This window comes from Pinus tabuliformis, chromosome 5_2 (assembly GCF_031772625.1).
Source record: "Pinus tabuliformis cultivar Carrire ecotype Pingquan chromosome 5_2, CPIR1, whole genome shotgun sequence".
In the NCBI taxonomy this organism is placed as follows: Eukaryota; Viridiplantae; Streptophyta; class Pinopsida; order Pinales; family Pinaceae; genus Pinus; species Pinus tabuliformis.
The window spans coordinates 158,552,602-158,572,744 of record NC_142306.1 but is presented as its reverse complement, the minus strand read 5'-3'; the positions used below and the strand labels follow the sequence as shown (position 1 = coordinate 158,572,744).

At 40.6% G+C, this 20,143-nt stretch overlaps 1 protein-coding gene across 5 annotated transcripts in view; it reads right to left on the bottom strand.

Moving 5' to 3' along the window:
• LOC149158008 (uncharacterized) overlaps window positions 1-20,143 on the bottom strand; it is a 413,335-nt gene that overhangs the window by 152,439 nt on the left and 240,753 nt on the right. For all 5 annotated transcript variants that reach the window (XM_089436086.1, XM_089436084.1, XM_089436088.1 and 2 more), the window contains exon 16: window positions 3,978-4,223. In XM_089436086.1, the coding sequence (XP_089292212.1) occupies window positions 3,978-4,223 (246 nt within the window). The remainder of the gene's footprint in view (window positions 1-3,977; window positions 4,224-20,143) is intronic.

Below are 20,143 nucleotides of genomic sequence, written 5' to 3'. Positions count from 1 at the left end.
TGACCATTCCAGAAAGACTTGGATCTAATTTCTAAAAACCAAAGATGAGGCTTTTGCTCGATTCAAAGAGTTCAAGGCTCTAGTTGAGAATCTGACAGGAAAGAGGATAAAGGTGTTGCGCTCAGACAATGGTGGAGAATATATTGACAAGGACTTCACTGATTTTTGTGCAAGGGAAGGCATCAGAAGAGAGTGGACAACACCCTATAATCTGAAGCAAAATGGAGTAGCAGAAAGGAAGAACAGCATTATTGTTGAAGCAGCTAGGGCAATGTTGTATGATCAGGATATGTCCAAGTTTCTATGGGCAGAAGCATGCAACACAACACTTTATGTCCAGAACAAGACTCCTCACAGGGCATTAGGTAAGATTACTCCAGAGAGTGTCTTCACTGGTAAGAAGCCTGAGGTGAGTCATTTCAGGATATTTGGGAGTTTGGCATACTGCCATATACCCGAAGAAAAGAGGAAGAAATTGGATTAAACTGTGGAAAAAGGATACCTTGTGGGATATAGCGAGAATGCTAAGGAATATAGAATCTATCTTCTGGGGAATAGGAAAATCGTAATTCGACAGGATGTAAAGTTCATGGAGGATAGAGCTTTCAGGAAATCTCGAGAAATGCCTTCCAAAGAGCAGTCAAAGGATGATCCATTGGTCCAGCCACTTCGACCAGCAGAAACCAACACCAGTATTTCTCCTAAAGGAAAAACTCTAGAGGTATCACAAGCAAGTCGAGCATCAGCAACGTAGAGGACCGATGTCGTGGATCAGTGTGATGCTTCTATTGGGAAGCATTGTTAGAGCACATTCCTCGCTAAGAGGGAGTGTTGATTTTGGGTAGCATCGGATGTGCTCTAGCTCCAAAATTTTGTGGAGGGGCTAGAACACATGAGATCTCCAAGACCCAAAAATCATTTGGAGAAATTCCACCCGGATGACAAGTTATTAAAATAATTAAGATTTTAATTTCCTAAGTCTAAACTTAGGACAATAAAAATATTAATGGGTATTAAAAAAATATGGGTGAGAAGCTTCTAAGAGACGAGGATTAAAGTCTGCGTTAATAGACGTTGATTAGAGACTTAATCTCGATCGTTGATTCATCAACAGGAAAAGTATAAGAGAAGGCTTGAGAGTCATTTGGAAACACACCAGGAAAATACTCAGTAACCTGAGGGAAATCAATTCTCAAGGAGAACGTGTTCGATTTCAAAGGGAGTGTTGCAGGGTGAAGGAAGAGGAGGGCATCAGCAGCAGTCAGAGACTGGGGAGGAGGTGAGGCAGGGCATTCGAGAGACAACGCAGAGGGAAGAGAAAGGAGAAAACCATTGGAGACGTAGTCCCCACGCAGGCTGACGCAGAGTGATGCATAAGTGACGCAGCAGTGGGTGAAGGGTCTCCAGGGTGCCAGTACTTCTCCAGGAGGAGGAGAAACTTTGTCTTAGGTGTTTCTCTCAGAAGTGTCTCCGTTTTTCTGTAGAATAATTCCTTGTAAAGCGATTCTTGTTGAAGATTAATAAATAAACCTTCATCTGTTGTACCGGTTTTCCCACATTGCGTTTTTCCAGGCACAATTGTCCAAAAACAACTGTGTTTATGTGATTAATTCTTGTGCTTGTTTATCACTGTTATTTTCTCTATGTAATTATGTGATAACTGCAGTAGAATTTATTTTAATGTTACTGAAGGGTTTCGTAAATAACTTACTGTGAGAGATAAGTAGGTGAAATAAATCAGTTACTGCAGTAGAATTTCGTGTTAGAAATTTTTACATGGTATCGAACCAGAGGACCGATCCCGAGAAATGCCTTCCGAAGAGCAGTGAAAGGATGATCCATTGGTCTAGCCACTTCGACCAGCAAAAACCAGCACCAGTATTTCTCCTAAAGGAAAATCTCCAGAGGTATCACAAGCAGGTCGAGCATCAACAACGCAGAAGACTAATGTCGTGGATCAGTGTGATGCTTCTATTGGGAAGCATTGCTAGAGCACATTTCTCACTAAGAGGGAGTGTTGATTTTGGGTAGCATCGAATGTGCTCTAGCACCAAAATTTTGTGGAGGGGCCAGAACAAAAGAGATATCCAAGACCTAGAAATCGTTTGGATAAATTCCACCCAAACAATGAGTTATTAAAATAATTAATATTTTTAATGGGGTTCCTAAGTCTAAACTTGGGAAAATAAAAATATTAATAATTTGAGCCTTTTTATTATAATCTGGGAGAAAAGTACATTAATCTGGAACAGAACCTGGGCTTGCCTCAATGGCAAACGTGATCAAACCCAGGTGGTAATATGTCAAGCCCAGATGGCACAAATAACTGCTGCAATGATGCCCTGTGCTGCCCTTATGAAACTGTGTTGTCCGCTACAAAGATGCTACTAGAAACACCACCTTTGGTGCTCAGAAAATTATGGGAAATTAACCCCGGCCTCTGCACTAAATACCCAGAATAACCCACAAAGAAATTGGCCAAATGTTGACCTCAGAATTTTGGCCCAAATTCCCCCTAGCTCCTCTAGCTGCTGGCTGAGTTGGGATCCCTGTTTGACCCCTTATATTTGCCCAGGAAATTCTATAAAATTAGGAGTGTGATCCTTGCCCAAAACCCAGAAAACCCAAAAAGGGTTTCCCTTGGTTCCAACCTTCAAAAATTGACCCTTCACAGCCTGGCCCTCCTCCAATTTCGAGTTCTGTTGCTGTGACTAATCCTGTCAATCTCTGCTCTCCCAACTCCACAATCCTCCTCAAATGGCCCTCCAAATGATCTCCCAGCCTCCTAGCTCCAAACTCCCTCAAATGGTGCTGCCCCAAAGAGTCTCACTCCAATGACTGCGCAGTCATGGAGGAGATGACACAGCCTTGCATGTGATGAAATGAGAGTTGCGTGTAGGATGGCCCTCTTGTCTGTAGTTGCCGTCTATACTCTTGAAAATGATGAAGGATGCTCCTGTCTTCCCAACTTTCTGGAGTACCTTATGCTATGACTGCGCAATCCCTACGTTGTTATTACTCCCCCTGCTGTTGTTACTCGACTTACATCTGTTGTAACTCGTCTCCCTACTGCTGCTACGAACTGAGATGAAGAAAAACTCCCTTCTAGGGATGGCACTCGAAGTCCACCGAAGCAAGGGTTGAGATCTCCGCTCGGAGACACTCGTGTGCTAAACAGCATAGTAACCCGACTAAGCAGCTCAAGCAACTAAGATAGATTCAATATGTCAAAAGATAAGATGCTCAAATGAGGAGAGTTGCCTTCCTTATATAGATTTCGTGGAGCACTTTTCCCTCCATTTTCCCTCCATCGTGGGTCTCTCACTTAACCATCGATTTCCCCTCCATGCAAATCGAACTAAGGAATGTGTATTCTTCTAGTGTGGGTGGCCCCCACATACAAATTAACCACATCGAAATAATTTCTACTAAGTCTAGCCTCCTAATAAAATCAAATGGGCCCCATCACCTCCAAAATCAGCCCCAAAATGTAGAAATTAATCTTGTTCCAAAATAATTTAGGAAGGGACATTACAAAGAATAATGACGGATGAGAACCATATACGTAAGTAAACAGTGACAAAATAAAGTGCATGCTAGAAGTTAAATTGAAATACTCAGGAAATGAATACAAAATTAAATTGAGGGTTACAAACTTCAATTCAATTCCATTAACATAGATAAAATGCGGGAAAGTGTTTTTGACAAGAATTGAACCACAAATTATTTAATGAAAAAAATTAGCAGACAGCATCAACCGCTACATGAAGTGAAAGTGAGTCATAAGAAATTAAAACTAAGAACTAATACAATTTACACGGAAGCCACTAGAGGTTAAGAATTCATGCAAGAAATAAATCACACAAAGAAGGCATTTCATTGAAGGATTATTTCAAAATTCAGAGTAACAAATAATTTCTGTGAAAATTTTATGTTAAACTATGGTGAAAGCATATTAAACTTCACATGTCATGTACCTTCAAATACCGAAGCTGGCCTTTTATACGGGACAATTCAGTCAAAGCAGCAAATTTTTCTCCAGTTAGCTGCACACTTGTAGGTATCAATTCTTCAGTGCATAACGTTCCTACAGAAGAGGGATCCTCTCCAGGAAGCCTCAAGCGCAAGCGTGAGATTGCCATCTTGAGTTCATCATGAGCCCGCAACACTTGAGCTTGCACAACTGACAATAACCTTGCTTGGGTGAACTCTTTGCGCATGGCCTGAACATATGCAATATGCAACAACTCAGTTAAATATCTAACTTGGAAAAAGAATAAGAAACTGAACAACACTTTAAAGCTGTATGAAAACCAATACTCAAAGGAAAGATTAATTCATGCATATTTCAAATTTAATGAAATGTGATTCCAAAAAGAAATATCTATCATGAATCATGATCCAAGCATTGAACTGGTCTAACTGAAAAGCTCCAACGAAAAAACAACTTCTGAACATGTTAATCTACAAATACATACCACTGGAAATACGGACAGCAAATACACCAAACAGACTCTTGATATTGTATCTATCTTATATCGGAAACTGAAACAAAAATTACACATCAATAGTTCAAACTTCAAAACTCAGTTACACTAACCATCACAGTGGTGTGCCTTCCTTCTCCTTTAAAGAATAGGATGATTTAGAGTTACATTGCATATGGACAGATCCAAAAGTGCACCTAGGTTGACAGAGTCAAACCTTAACCCTGAGTCAGTTAAGGAACATGTGCCCAACCTGCATGGAGAAGGTTTTCAAGAAAACAATGCCCAGCAGGAACGATAATTATAAGCATGCCTAGATAATCACCAAGTACATAAGGGGCCCACTCAACTACCTATATGTTGAAATGGCTGTTACTGATGTCAAAGTTTGTCAAAATGAAGGAGAATATTACATAGCCAAACAGTACATTCTGAGACCTTTCCGATGATATATGACACACCTCCTAACTCCTCACAGTTGAGGAGATACGATATTTTGAAGTTTTATTAATTTGTGCTTCCCTGTTCAAGTCAGCCCTGCCATGCACAAGTCGGCCCAGCCATGACAAGTTGGTTGTGTTTGGAGACCAAAGAACACTATATATAGGCGTTACGAGGAGGCATTATGATAACTCACTTAAGCAAGCTCGGATCTGTTTTAAGAAACAAATGATAGGGGAGCAGAGGAGTCGAACTGAATTTATATTCGCTAGTGACTTCTCTGTAATTGGCATTAACAAGTGTCCTTATATACCTGTACAAGAGTGGGCTCAGCTGGGGGAGTGACTACAAGTGGAGCCCAGCCAAGCCGTGTATCATGAGGGAGTGATACTCAAGGAAGTATGAATTTCTTTTGATTTTGCTGCTGCTGTGCAGATTTCTTTCCGGCAGTGAAGTGTTTTATGAGTAGTAATGCACATGTATTTGGGATGACCTCCAGAGTCCATCTATCAATCTATAGCACTGAGAATTGGAGCAAGCTGGCTGTAATCTGTACTGTGTGATCTGGGGGACACATGCACTCTAATCATTTGTAATATTCAACGCTGAGGTAGAAAAACCTCTAGGATGTTGATTTGTGGTAGCATCAAATGTGCTCTAGCTATGAAAATTGGTGGAGAGGCTAAAGCACATGAGATCTCCTAAACCCAGAAATTGTTTTCAGAAATTCCATCCGGATGAGGAGTTATTAAAATAATTAATATTTTAATGGATTCCTAAGTCTAAACGTAGGAAAATAAAAATATTAATGGGTATTAATAAAGATAAGGATGAGAAGCTTCTAAGAGACGAGGATCAAATTTATTTTAATCTTAGCCGTTGATTAGGGACTTAATCTCAGCCGTTGATTCATCAACAAAAAAAGTATCAAAGAAGACTTGAGAGTCATTTGGAGATACACGAGCAAAGACTCAGTATCCCAAAGAAACTTGATTTTCAGAGAGATAGAAAATTTATTTCTGAGGGAGAGTTGCATGGTGGAGGAAGAGGGGGTGATTAGCAGCAGTCAGGAAGCTCAGAAGAGGTGACACAAGGACTCTGAGAGACAGCGCAGAGGGAGACGCAGTGGATGACGTAGAGAAGAACAGAGCAGCACAGAGCCAAGCAGAATGACGCAGGGCTGACGCAGTAGGCAAAGGAAGTCCTCCAAGGTGTCAAAAAATCTCGGAGAAAAGTCTCAGGTGTTTTCTCCCAGTGTCTATGCAAAATTTTTCTGTAAAAGCGATTGTTGCTAAAGATTAATAAAAACCTCCTCCGTTGCACCAGTTTTCCCACATTGGGTTTTTCCGGGGACAATTGTCCAAAAATAACTATGTTGATGTGTTTGATTCTTGTGCATGTATTTGTTTTTGTATAATAGTGTGATATCTACAGTAGAATTTATTTTACTATTAGTTGAAGGGATTTCATAAATAACTTATTGGGAAATAAGTAGGTAAAATAAATCAATTGATGCAGTAATAGAATTTCCGTTTAGAAATTTTCACATGGTATCAGAGCAAAGATTCAGAGGCAGGAAGGGAAAATCAATTATGGGTCAAGAGCATGATGCAGAGGCATCCACGTCTGGAGACTAGTGCAGATTTTCAGAAGATTGCACAAGAGATAGAAATTTCGATTTCTCTATGTTGGCTTCCAGATTGGAAGAAGCAGTTGCTTGCGTAGCAAGCTCTACATCATCACGGGTATGGTATATAGACAGTGGAGCCCCCTGGCATATGACAAGAATCCGGAATGTTCCTCAGATTATCAGGAGGAAAGAATGAATTTTCAGATCACCATGGGAAATAAGGAAAAATGTACTCCAGTAGGGAAGGGTATTATAGTTTTTTAAACAGAAACAGGTGAGCGATTCCGATCTACCAATGCGCTGCATGTGCCAAGATTGGGGATGAACTTACTTTCCGTATCTCAACTTCAAAGCAAGGGTTATGACATTTTATTCATTAAGGAGAAAGTATACGTCAAACACCCGAGTTGGAAAAAGAAGGTACAGATCAGAATTAGAAGTAAAAGGTTGTACAGGTTGCAGCTAGAATCACCAATGGCACTAATAGGCAATAATGGAGACAAGGATTTGAATGAACTATGGCACAAAAGGATGGGACATTTGCACCATGGAGCTCTGAGAATTCTCAGGAAAACTGTAACAGGAATTCTAGATTTTAGTACAGAACGAGATGAAGTATGCAGCGGGTGTGCTCTAGGCAAGTATGCCAAAGCAGCGTTTCCTAGAAGAAACAATAGGGCCAAGAGTGTACTAGGATTGATACACTCAAATATCTGCAGACTGATGTCCACAAAAGCTCTTAGTGGTGCCGAATACTTCGTCACCTTCATCGATGACCATTCCAGGAAGACTTGGATCTATTTTTTGAAAACCAAGGATGAGGTTTTCTGTCGATTCAAAGAGTTCAAGGCTCTAGTGGAGAATCTGACAGGAAAGAAAATAAAAGTGTTGCACTCAGACAATGGTGGAGAGTATGTCGACAAGGACTTCACCAATTTTTGCGCTAGGGAGGGCATCAGAAGAGAGTGGACAGCTCCCTACAATCTGGAGCAGAATGGAGTAGCAAAAAGGAAGAACATGGCTATTGTGGAAGCAGCTAGGGCTATGATGTATGATTAGGATATGCAAAAATTCCTGTGGGCAGAAGCATGAAGCACGGCAGTCTATGTCCAAAATAGAACTCCTCATAAGGCATTGGACAAGATTACTCCAGAACAGGTCTTCACCGCAAAGACACCTGAAGCTAGTCATTTCAGGATATTTGGGAGTTTAGCATATTGCTATACACCCGAGGAGAAGAAGAAGAAGTTAGATCAAACTACAGAGAAAAGATATCTTGTGGGATATAACGAGAATGCTCAGGCATATAGAATCTGTCTTCGAGGGAGCAGGAAGGTAGTAGTTCGGCGAGATGTGAAGTTCATGGAAGATAGGGCCTTCAGAAAATCCTGAGAAATGCCTTCCAAGGAGCAGTCAAAACATGAGCCATTGGTCACACCACTTCAACCAGCGGAAGCTAATACCAAAAATTCTCCTTCAGAACAGGAGGAATCACAGGAAGAGGAAGAGCTAATAGATGCACCTCCTACCAAAGGAAGAACCAAAGGAAGAACGAGTCGGGAACTCCGACAGATTCTACGGGATGCAGAAGATTTCATTGGTGCACCCAGGAACAGTAAAAGGGAGCGAAGACAGCCAGATAGATATCAGGCCTTACTAGCTCAAGTTGGGGAACCTTCCATTTTTCAAGAGATCGCTCAACAACAAGTTTGGATGGATGCAATGGTGGAGGAATACAGCTCTATAATGGTGAATGATGTCTAGGAAGTAGTGCCTAGGCCTTAGGACAGATCAGTGGTAGGTTCAAGATGGATCTTCAAGATCAAATACGCTGCACACGGCAGTGTGGAAAAATACAAAGCCAGGTTTGTGGCTAAGGGGTATGCTCAGAAGGAAGGAATAGACTACGAAGAGACCTTCGCCCCAATAGCCAGGTATACATCTATTAGAATTGTGATATCTCTTGCAGCACAGATGGGGTGGGAGATTCATCAGATGGATGTCAAAACAACATTCTTGAATGGGGTGATAGAAGAGGAAGTATACATTGAATAACCAGAAGGCTTTGAGACACATGAGAAGAAATCTCATGTATGCAGATTGAAGAAAGCCTTGTATGGGCTCAAACAAGCACCTAGAGCATGGTATGGTCGAATTGATGGCTACTTGCAGAAGATGGGGTTCGTCAAGAGTGATGCAGATCCCAATCTCTACTATTTGGTTGTAGAGAATGAGCCTCTAGTCCTAGTATTATATGTGGATGATCTCTTCCTGACAGGATCATCCAGGCTCATCGAGGACTGCAAGAAGAATCTAGCCACAGAATTCGACATGAAGGATTTGGGACAGATGCATTATTTCCTGGGGTTGGAAGTTTGGCAGCAGAAGGGTGAGATCTTCCTTGGACAAGGGAGATATGCTACAGAAATCCTGAAGAGATTCAAGATGCAAGACTATAGGCCTATGGCTACTCCAATGATCACCAACTAGAAGAAAATTGATGCATCAAAAGACAAAGATGTTGATCCTACCTTATATAGGCAACATAGGGTCCGTGATGTATCTAGTTAATACCAGGCCAGGCATTTGTTACGCTATCAACACCCTCAGTCAGTTCATGGTGGAACCTAAGAGGGTGCATTAGGCAACAACCAAACATGTTCTCAAATATATACGGGGAATAGTCAAGTATGGACTATTTTACACCAGAAGTAATGATATTAGATTGAGTGGGTTTACTGATGCAGACTGGGCTGGAAGTTCAGTAGATCGGAAAAGTACCTCTGGGTATTGTTTCAACATTGGATCAGGGACGACCTCCTGGTGTAGTAGGAAGCAGAAATTTGTACCTCTAAGCTCAGTTGAAGCAGAATATATAGCCGCTAGCACAGCTTCGTGCGAAGCCATATGGCTTAGAAAATTGCTTGTGAACCCATTCAGAAGAAGGATGGAGGTGACCAAGATCATGTGTGATAATCAGAGTTGCATCAAGCTCTCTAAGAATCTAGTATTTCATGATTGGTCGAAGCACATTGATATTCGGTGTCATTTTGTCAGAGACTGTGTCTAACGAGGAGTTGTACAGTTGAGCTACACTCCTACAAGAGAACCGGTGGCGGACATCCTTACCAAGGCCCTTGGAAGAACAAAGTTCATTTATTTCAAGGAGAAGATGGGGATGGTAAAGAATCCATTTCAGTAGCAGAAATGGATAAGTGTCAGGTGTTAAAGTGCAGCAGTTAGTAGTGTTATGGGTGTTGAAATTTCTAAGTATTACTCGTTAGAAATTTTTTCTATATTCTCTGATTTATTTCGCCTACTTGTTTAATTACTAACAAGTTATTTAACCATATAAACACTGAAATAAACACAATATAGTCTCAACCATCTACAGACACAATACAGTCTCAACCATCTACAGATCAGCAACTGAAAGAAATGAACAAACACACAAGGGACACTGTTATTTTTGGACAAATGTTCCAAGAAAAACCCAACTTGGGAAAACAGGTGCAGCAGTTTTGAGGGTTTTATTATTAAGCAGGTCTTTTCTGAGTACACTAGGTGCCAAATTGGCTCACCCGACAGAGATACAAAATCCGGCAACAATATCTCTCTTCGAAAGCAGATATTCGGAAAGTCTGCTCCACGAAATCCCTCTCTAGCACAATCTAAAGCTCAACATCAGCCCTCCTGGCCTCTGCGTCACCCTGAAAACCCTCTGTGTCAACCCTCTGAGGCTTTGTGCAACCTCTGTGGCTCTCTACATCACTCCTGTGTTGATTTGGGGTAGCATCAGATGTGCTCTAGCCACGAAAATTGGTGGAGAGGCTAAGGCACATGAGATCTCCAATACCCAGAAAGGGTTTGGACAGATTCTAAACAGTTTGGGAAATATTAAAATAATTAATATTTTTAATGGAGTCCCTAGGTCTAAACTTAGGGAAATTAAAATATTAATGTGAATAAATATAAAACTGTGTTAGAATGGTCCAAAAGTCATGGATCAAGCCAGATCTAATCTTAGCCATTGATTAGGGACTTAATCTCGGTCGTTGATTTGTCAACGAGAAAAGTATAAGAGGAGGCTTGAGGGTCACCTGGAGAACCCACCAAAAGATCAAGATTTCGACTTTCTGGGGCTAGGTTTGCTGAGAAAGTTGAGAGAGTGATCAGACTTGCAACTGAGGGGCAATGAATACAGAAGCAGAGAGGCAGAGATAGCACCGGGAGGATCAGCGTAGTAGCCGGAGAGAGGAACGCAAAAGCAGCCAAGGGTTCACGTAGAGCCAGACAGGGCTTATGCAGAGGCAGCCGAGAGTTGCGCAGTGCCTCAGAGGACCAGTGTGAGTGACGCAGAGGGCTAGAGGGCTGACACAATGCCTCTGGAGGCTAACGCAGGCCAAGCTAGAGTGACGTTGGGCTAACATTGGGCCAGAGAGGCGCTGACGTAGTCCCTAGAGGCTGACGTTGGGGTTTCGTGGGGCAGATTGGAGCTGTGGAGCTACCGAAGTGTTTATCTGGGGTTTCAGCCGAAATATCTGCTTTCGAGTAGAGAGGTGCTACTGCCGAGATTTTTCTCTGTTGGGTGAGCCGGATTTGGCACCCAAATTGTGTTCTGAAACTGCTTAATAAATCAAACCCTCAGATAGTTGCACCGGTTTTCCCGCATTAGGTTTTTTTGGGGACATTAGTCCAAAATCAACTGTGTCACTTGTGTGCTTGTTTCTATTTCCTTCAGTTGATGATCTGTAATGTGTTGAGCATGTATTTGTATTTATTTCCAGTATTTACATGGTAAAAACTTGTTAATTAACAGAACAAGTAGGTAGGAATAAATCAATAAAGTGCATGAAGGGTTTCTAACGTGTCAGACTTAGAAATTTCAACATCCTGCAGCCTCTGCGTGGATGACGCAGGGCCTTCTGGCCTCTGCGCAGTCTCTATTGCCTCTGCGTGGCTCCCTCTAGCTCTGTGTCTGCCTCTCTGCCTCTGCATTGGTCTCCCGACACTGTCTCTGCCCCTCTACCTCGTACTCACTACCCCTCGCTGCAAACTGATCACTGATTCGATTTCACTTAGCAAACCTTGCTCTAGAAAATTGAATAATTGATCACTCTGATGTGTTCTCCAACTGACCCTCAAGCCTCTTCTTATACTTTTCCAGTTAGTCCTTCAACGGCCGAGATTACATCTCTAATCAACGGCTAAGATTAGCTTTGGCTTAATCCATGTCCTTTAGAACCTTCTAACCCAGTTTTATATTAACAACCATTAATCTTTTATTTTTACTAAGTTTAGACTTAGGAACTCCATTAAAAATATTAATTATTTTATTATCTCCAAAACCAGGTAGAATCTGTCCAAACCATTTCTGGGTCTTGGAGATCTCATGCGCTTAAGCCTCTCCACCAATTTTCATGGCTAAAGCACATCCGAAGCTACCCCAAATCAACAATGGGCAGCATGATGCAGCATTTGAGAGAGAGTTGCAGTGAAGATGTAGTGTTGGGAGGAAGGACCAGCAGTAGCACGAATGCAGAGGGAGCTGTAGTACAGATGTAGCAGTGGCAGTGGCAAAGCCATGGGAAGTAGTACAGCAGGCAACAGTGTAGTGGATGTAGGGTAGCAGGCCCAGCATCAACATAGTAAGCAGTGTTGAAGGATCAGTGTGATGTTCAGTGGTGGAGCATTGCTAGAGCACATTCCGCGCTAAGAGGGAATGTTGATTTGTGGTAGCATCAGATATGCTCTAGCCATGAAAATTGGTGGAGAGGCTAAAGCACATGAGATCTCCAAAACCCAGAAATCGTTTTGGTAAATTCCATCTGTATGAGGAGTTATTAAAATAATTAATATTTTTAATGGGTTCCTAACTCTAAACTTCGGAAAATAAAAATATTAATGGGTATTAATAAAGATAAGGATGAGAAGCTTCTAAGAGACGAGGATCAAGTCTATTTTAATCTTAGCCGTTGATTAGGAATTAATCTCGGCCGTTGATTCATCAACAGAAAAGTATAAGAGAAGACTTGAGGGTCATTTGGAGATACACCAGCAGATACTTAGTATCCCAAGGAAACTTGATTTTCAGAGAGAGGGAAAATCGATTTCAGAGGGAGAGTTGCAGGGTGGAGGAAGAGGGGGTGATTAGCAGCAGTCAGGAAGCTCAGAAGAGGTGACGCAAGGACTCTGAGAGACAGTGCATAGGGAGATGCAAATCTTAGAGACATAGTGGATGACGCATAGAAGAACGAAGCAGTGCAGAGCCAAGCAGAATGATGCAGGGCTGACGCAATAGGGAAAGGAAGTCCTCCAAGGTGTTAGAAAGTCTCGGAGAAAAGTATCAGGTGTTTTCTCCCAGTGTCTATGCAAAAAATTTCTGTAAAAGTGATTGTTGTTGAAGATTAATAAAACCCGCCTCTGCTACACCGGTTTTCCTGCATTGGATTTTCCTAGGCACAATTGTCCAAAAATAGCTGTGTTGATGTGTTTGATTCTTGTGCATGTATTTGTTTCTGTATAATAGTGTGATATCTGCAGTAGAATTTATTTTAATATTTACTGAAGGGATTTCGTAAATAACTTATTGGAAAATAAGCAGGTAAAATAAATCAGTTGTTGCAGTAATAGAATTTTTGTTTAGAAATTTTCACATAGGACACATATGACCAGTGTGCCCATATGATCTGCATTATGATTTTGTCACTACAGTAGCAGGCATGTTGGCATTACTATCATGTTGAACATGCCCAGAAGCATATTGGGCAATTGGGTTATCTGTAATTTGGATCAGATATTCTAGCAAGATTCCAATTTGGATCAGACTTGTAGCTAGCCCCCTCTTGTTCTTGCCACGACACTACATGAAGGACATTGTGCATGCTTTGAAGGATTAATTGTGGGTGGTATCTGATGGGTAAGGGCTATAAAGGAATTTCTCTCTGTACCTCATTCAAGTTCTATGATGCATAGCCAGAAAAAGGAATCATCGTGTTGGATTTAGTGATTGCCTTTGTGAATTTTTAAGAGAACATAAATTAGTGGCAAAAAGGGTGTTGGAGAATGTGTCTATTGAGACAAAAGTGAATAAGCAAGCAGGACAGAAGGGCAGAGTAGATCTAAAAGAGTTTGCAGAGAAGTAGCAGAGAAGGGTTCTTGGAAGAAATCGTGTGAGTAAGGCCGTCTGGAAGTGTGAAGATCTCTGTATGGAGGAGAGTGGGGTCGGATGGACAAAGTTGTGAGTATGAACAGTGAAAGAATAGAATAGTAGAAGATCAACATGTGACTAGCAAAGTGGAAGATCAGTGTTGTGGAGCAGTTAGGGAGTTGCGTAAAGCTTATTGTCATGCATGTTGATCGTGATAGGTCCAAGAATCAAGTTGAAGAAGTAGGTTGATGCCTACTAATTTGCTAGGTTGATGCTTAGCTAGGGGATTGCAGTCATCTGTAGGCTGGTGCCTATGAATTAGCTAAGTTGGTGCTCACCTAGGGGATTGAAATCTTGTGTAGGTTGGTGCCTACAAAAGTTGTAAGTCAGTGCTTACTTTGTACAGAGAAGTTTACAAAATATTTACAAAGAAAAATTTGTACCAGTGTTTCTTGTATAATGATCTGTGTTCCATTTTTTTTGTCCTTCAAATGTGTTAAAAGCTAAAAATGGTCAATAGTAATGAGATACTGATTCACCCCCCTCCCAATGTTTCCAACACTATACAATATACACCAAAGAATCCACTAAATATGAATCTCAATCCAAAGACAACTTCAAAATCAAAACCATAGGATTCGCCAAGGCCTTCGAGCATCTAAAACCACTTTATAGTCTCCATTGTGTACTTCCCTTACCCAAGGGAGACTTCTCTTGCACCCTACCACACCTTTAGACCAAGAAAATAATGCATCTAGCATATTCATTCGATCAAGGTGGGGCCATCTATTTTGAGGTACATCAACCATTTTTGCACACGAGGTATTTCTTTTAATGTTTTTGGCATTCTCGTATGGGTCATGGGTTGAAATTGGATTATTGACCATGATGCTTTCGTTATATACTTGTTACCTTACTTCACCTTGGTTGTTATCATTTCTTCCTAATCTAGTGTGACCTTCCTCAAGGTATTTCTTTCAATATTTAGGAGGAGAACAAATAGGAGGCTCTAATTATGGTAGCATTCCATCATAGTCATACTTAACACTTGTCATCCTTCCCCTTATTCCGTTATCCCATCTTTTGATTGGTTGCAGTGTAGAACGACTCTTATAGGACACGCAAGTACTCGCAAGTCTTGACGATTTTTATAGAGAGACGGGTCACTCGCATAGAACCCGCAGTTTCTACCTGTACCCACCAAAACCCGCATAAAACTCCGCTACCCGCACTAAACCCGTGAAGAACTGCATATGACCTACAAAAGACCTTTGGAGAGTCGAAGACCCTCAAAATTTGATTTGTTTTCTTTTTTGTGCTTAAAATTTACCATAATTTAAATTTTTTCTATATTTTTTTGAGTCTTATACGAGTCTTATGTGGGTCATTCCTGAGTCTTATACAGATCGTCGAGTCAATAGCCAGACGAGTCTTATACGAGTACAAATCTTACAACATGGATTGGTTGTTGCCAGTCACTAATGCTAGTTTCCTATATGCCTTTTCTTATGAGAAGAAGGGGTTGGAAATAATTGAGGTTAACACTGCCTTAAGAAAAGAAAAAGCGTAAGCCAAATATCAAAATTCAAAAAGAATGGCAAGGGATGTAAATCAGTGAAAATCCAATTATAGCTTGAGCAGTCTTATATAGCCACTAGTGCCCGAGACTATCTATACTTATAATGCCTGTCAAAGTAAAATGAACTCTAAAAGAACATCACGACCCCAATGAGGTGATAAACTACCCACCATTAAAAGGGAGGGGGGGAGGTGGAGTACATGATAAATCAATGAAGCTTGTTAAACAAGCCAAATAAAATGGAGAAAAAGGCAAATAAGGGGACATGTAAAAACCAAGGTGAGGGAAGGTAACTCAAGCAGCTAAGCACTACCTCTACAAAAGTGCTCATGGATGATGGTGTTACATAACCTGGTATAAGACTATGACATATTTCATAAAATAAACCCCAAGCCACAACACCTACCACTTACATATATCGTTAGAAAGGGTCAGCCTAGAAATTGTTCCTCGAGTTAGGATTCAAAGCACCTAATAAGGTCATGAGATAACCCTCCCATACATGCGTATGGCACTATGACAAATTTCATGAAATAAACCCCAAGCAACAACACACATCATTTGAAAGGGTCGACCTATAGGAATTATTCCTTGCATTAGGGTTCAAAGCACCTAATAAGGTCATGAGATAACAACCCTCCCATACCTAAGTATAGTAGCATCTCTACAATCATAAGCTAGTAAGACCAATGTTATTGAAACTAAATCGATGATCGAACCAGAAAACCCTTTGAACCGAGAATCAGTTGGAACCAAATAAGAACTGATAAAAAAATCAGACCAAAACATCGGTCAACCAAAAACACCTAAATTGTTCAAGTTTTAAAGAAAAACATAAATATTCATGTTCATCCATATCAATCCAAACCATTTAGAAACAAATAAGCAAACATTTTCATGTATATAGCACATAAGGGCGCACAACCAAAATAGCATCGAGTGCAATCCATCTTTGAACCAAAAATACATCAACAAATAGGTTCTAGATGGCCTCTATCGTCCAAAATAGATCATGATATAACAAATGCCTACTTATCATCAAAACAATTGTCAATATTGGGATCTCCGTCATCAATATCACCCTCTAAGCATTAAAATAAGATAGAAAAAAATAGCATGTCAAGTCAAGATTTTGTTTGAGTGAAGGGTATATTTTTAATAGGGTCATGATAGAGGAGTTCGACAACCAATGCCACTAACATCAAGGTACATAGAGGGTTTGGTGCTCTTGATTAAACACTAGTTTCATACCCTTGTACATGACAAAATCCAATGGAAATGTTGTGATCCCTCAAACCTTGAAATACTAAAAAACTATTAAGTGTACTCGATTTTGAGTGATCTAAAATTCTATTTTCTTCATATGAAATCCAATGAGGTCAGAACCACTCTCAAACAACCTAAGTCATTTCATGGTAATGTTAAAAATTTAAGTAAAATAATATTAGGTTGCCCCACTCAAAAAAATTGTTTTTCTTAAATTACATTTGGAATGTCTTTGGTCAAATTGTATAGAACCGACCAATTCAATACAAAACCAAACCTGGAACCAGACTGTCACTAATTTGAACCCCAAACCAATCAGACTAGTCGATTCCACCAGTTCTAGTCTTGTTCCAACGACATTGAGTAAGACATTTGAAAACAATACTTGTGTGAAGTACTTTGATGGCTTTAACATTAAATATGGTCTATGTTGTCCCATCTTTTGACTGATTGTTGTCAATCACTCGTGTTGGTTCATTGTTGCCCTTGTATTATGAGAAGAAGGGATTGTACATACTTGAGGTTGATGCAATTGTAAGAAAAGAAAGTGCATGAGTTGAATATTAAAATGCAAAAGAGTGGCAAGAGGCGTAAAGCAGGTAAAGGCCAAAATATATCCTAAGCTCTACCCACTCTTATACTAGCACTCATCTACAAGTATCCATGCATATCACACCTATCAAAGTAAAAGGAACTCTCTATGAACATCTCAACCCCAATGAAGTGATAAATTGCCCATCATAAAAGGGGTGTAATGTTCCAAACTAGGGAAAATAGTGCTATGCAAAGCAAATAATAAAAACAACACCATAAAATTGAAACATTCAGTGCACACCCATAAAAAGTCTAGGAATATCCAACAGTTTAGCCATTTTATTATAATCTGGGAGAAAACTACAATAATTTGGAAGTGGTGCACCTGGGCTTGCCTCAATGGCAAGTATGGCAAGTATGATCAAACCCAGGTGGTAATATGTCAAGCCCAAATGGCACAATAACTGTTGCAATGATGCCCTGCACTGCCCCTGTGAAACTGTGTTGTCTGCTGCAAGGATGTTGTTGGAAACCCCACCTCCAGTGCTCAGAAAATTACAGAAAATTAACCCTAGCCTCTCCACCAAATACCCAAAATAACCCACAAAGGAATTGGCCAAATGTTGACCTCGAAATTTTGGCCCAAATTCCCCTTAGCTCCTCTAGCTGCTAGCTGAGTTGGGACCCCTGTTTGACCCCTTAGATCTGCCCAGAAAATTCTATAAAATTAGGAGTGTGATCCTTGCCCAAAACCCAGAAAGGGTTTCTCTTGGTTCCAATTTTCAAAAATTGACCCTTCACAGCTTGGAACTCCTCCAATTTCGAATTCTGTTGCTGTGACTGATCCTGTCAATCTCTACTCTCCCAACTCCAAAAATCCTCCTCAAATGGCCCTCCAAGTGATCTCCTACTTCTCCCGGCCAGCTTCAGCTCTACAATTCCTTCCTCCACCTCCCACGTGAGCCTAGTGATGGCTCTCTACGCAGGCCCAAGGGGCAGTAAATTGAACTGCTCCAATGCAGCAACCTCCTGCTCCAAAACTCTCCCGGAAGGTTGATCCTCCACTGTAGCTTCAATGCCCAAACTCCCCCAGCAGTTGCTGCCCGGATGAACCCACAAGCAACACCTCCGTTTTCACCTTCTGCGTCCTCCAGAAACACGCACTGGCTGAGACAAACACTGAATGATATGACTGTGAAACTCCACTGGCTCTCCTCCAAGGTAGTACGAATTTCCTTCCTAGGGTGGCACTCGAAGTCCACTGAAGCAAGGGTTGAGATCTCCGCTCGGAGACACTCGTGTGCTAAACAACACAGTGACCCGACTAAGGAGCTCGAGCAACTACGGTTGAATTCAATATGTCAAAAGATACCAAATGAAGCTAAGCCTCCTCTATATATAATTCATGGGCCTCTTTTCCCATGTGGCCCCCTCCAACTAGCAGTTCGACTTTACCTCCTTAGTCATTCGAACATCCCTCTAAAGTGGTGCATATTTCCTAATCTGGGTGGCCCCCCACGCTATGCCAATAAAACATTTCAGCCCCTTTTTCCTTCCTAAGTCTTTTCCAAAAATCACATGGGTCCCATGGCCTCCAAAATTGTCAGAATTGTAGCATAAATAAACCTGTAATAATTTAATCCCGAAAGGGACATTACAAGGGTTTATTCCATTATTACATAACAATCAATGAAGCTTATTATACAAGCTATCTAAAATAAAGAAAAAGGCATATATGGGAGATTAGAGAAACAAAGGCGAGGAAACTAACTCAAGCATTTCTAGGCGCTCCCTCTACAAAACTACTAATGAACAAATAGGTTGATATAAACTATCTTACGACTATGGTGCCACTCATGAAGTAAACCCCAAATCATAACACCTTTCCTACCTATCTTTTAAAAGGGTTGGCCTATGAATTGTTCCTCCCTAGGATTCGAAACACCTAATAAGGACTAGTGATAACCATCCCATGATTCAATTGGGATAGTTCCTGAGTCATCAAAGCACATGCATCAGTAAACTAGAGGGGGGATCTTCTTCATGAGTAATGTACTTTCTCTCTTTTCTCTCTTCTAGCTTCTACATTCTTATGCAGGAAATGTCATCGTATTGGCTATATATCTATCTCTTTAGCACAATCAACCTCTTGGTATATGCAAAATAAAGCGTTGACATGCCTTTATGTGGCTTTCAAAGCTTGTTGGTATTTTCATGATTTCTCATGCAATGTTTTAGAAATTCTTTGGCCTTTAGCTTGGTAACAAATCTCCCATTTAAAATGTTTTCTTCTCATTTTCTTTCATCATTTAAAACTATCGCTAAAAAAATTCCACCATTTTTATAAAGCATTTTTATAACCCCTTCGGCAACTTGATCGCATGCCAAAGGAATTTTTGTGTGTGTCTTTTTTATGCCTATTTTGCAAATCTATAGGGAAGCAACACATAAGTCTAGGGGGAACCTCTTGAGGTTGGAAAGCACCAATCTAAACAGAGAGAAGAATTTCTCAAGGACTCTGGGTTCATTAAGTTTCTCAACTTTCTAGGAAGTGGATTTCTATGCTAATAGGGTGCAAACACTAAATTTATATGTTGTCATGCTTGTCATGAGAGAAAACATTACACATGTACTGATCTAAGGAAGCATCCCATTTGATAATAAGGTGACCATTGGTATCATAACTTACCCTAATGTATCAAATGAAGATAGTGTTGAAATTTCCAAGTTTAACCCGTTAGAAATTTTCCTGCACTATCTGGTTTATTTCTCCTACTTGTTTAATTACTGGACAATTTATTTAACCATATAAATACTGAAACAAACACAATGCAGTCTCAACCATCTACAAATCATCAACTAAAAGAAATAGACAAACACACAAGGGAAACCATTATTTTTGGACAATCGTCCCCGGAAAAACCCAAATTGGGAAAACCAGTGCAGCAGTTCTGAGGGATTTATTATTAAGCAGATTTTCTTGAGTACAACTGGGTGCCAAACTAGCTCACCCGACAAAGAAATCTATCTGGCAGTAATACCTCTTTTCGAAGCAG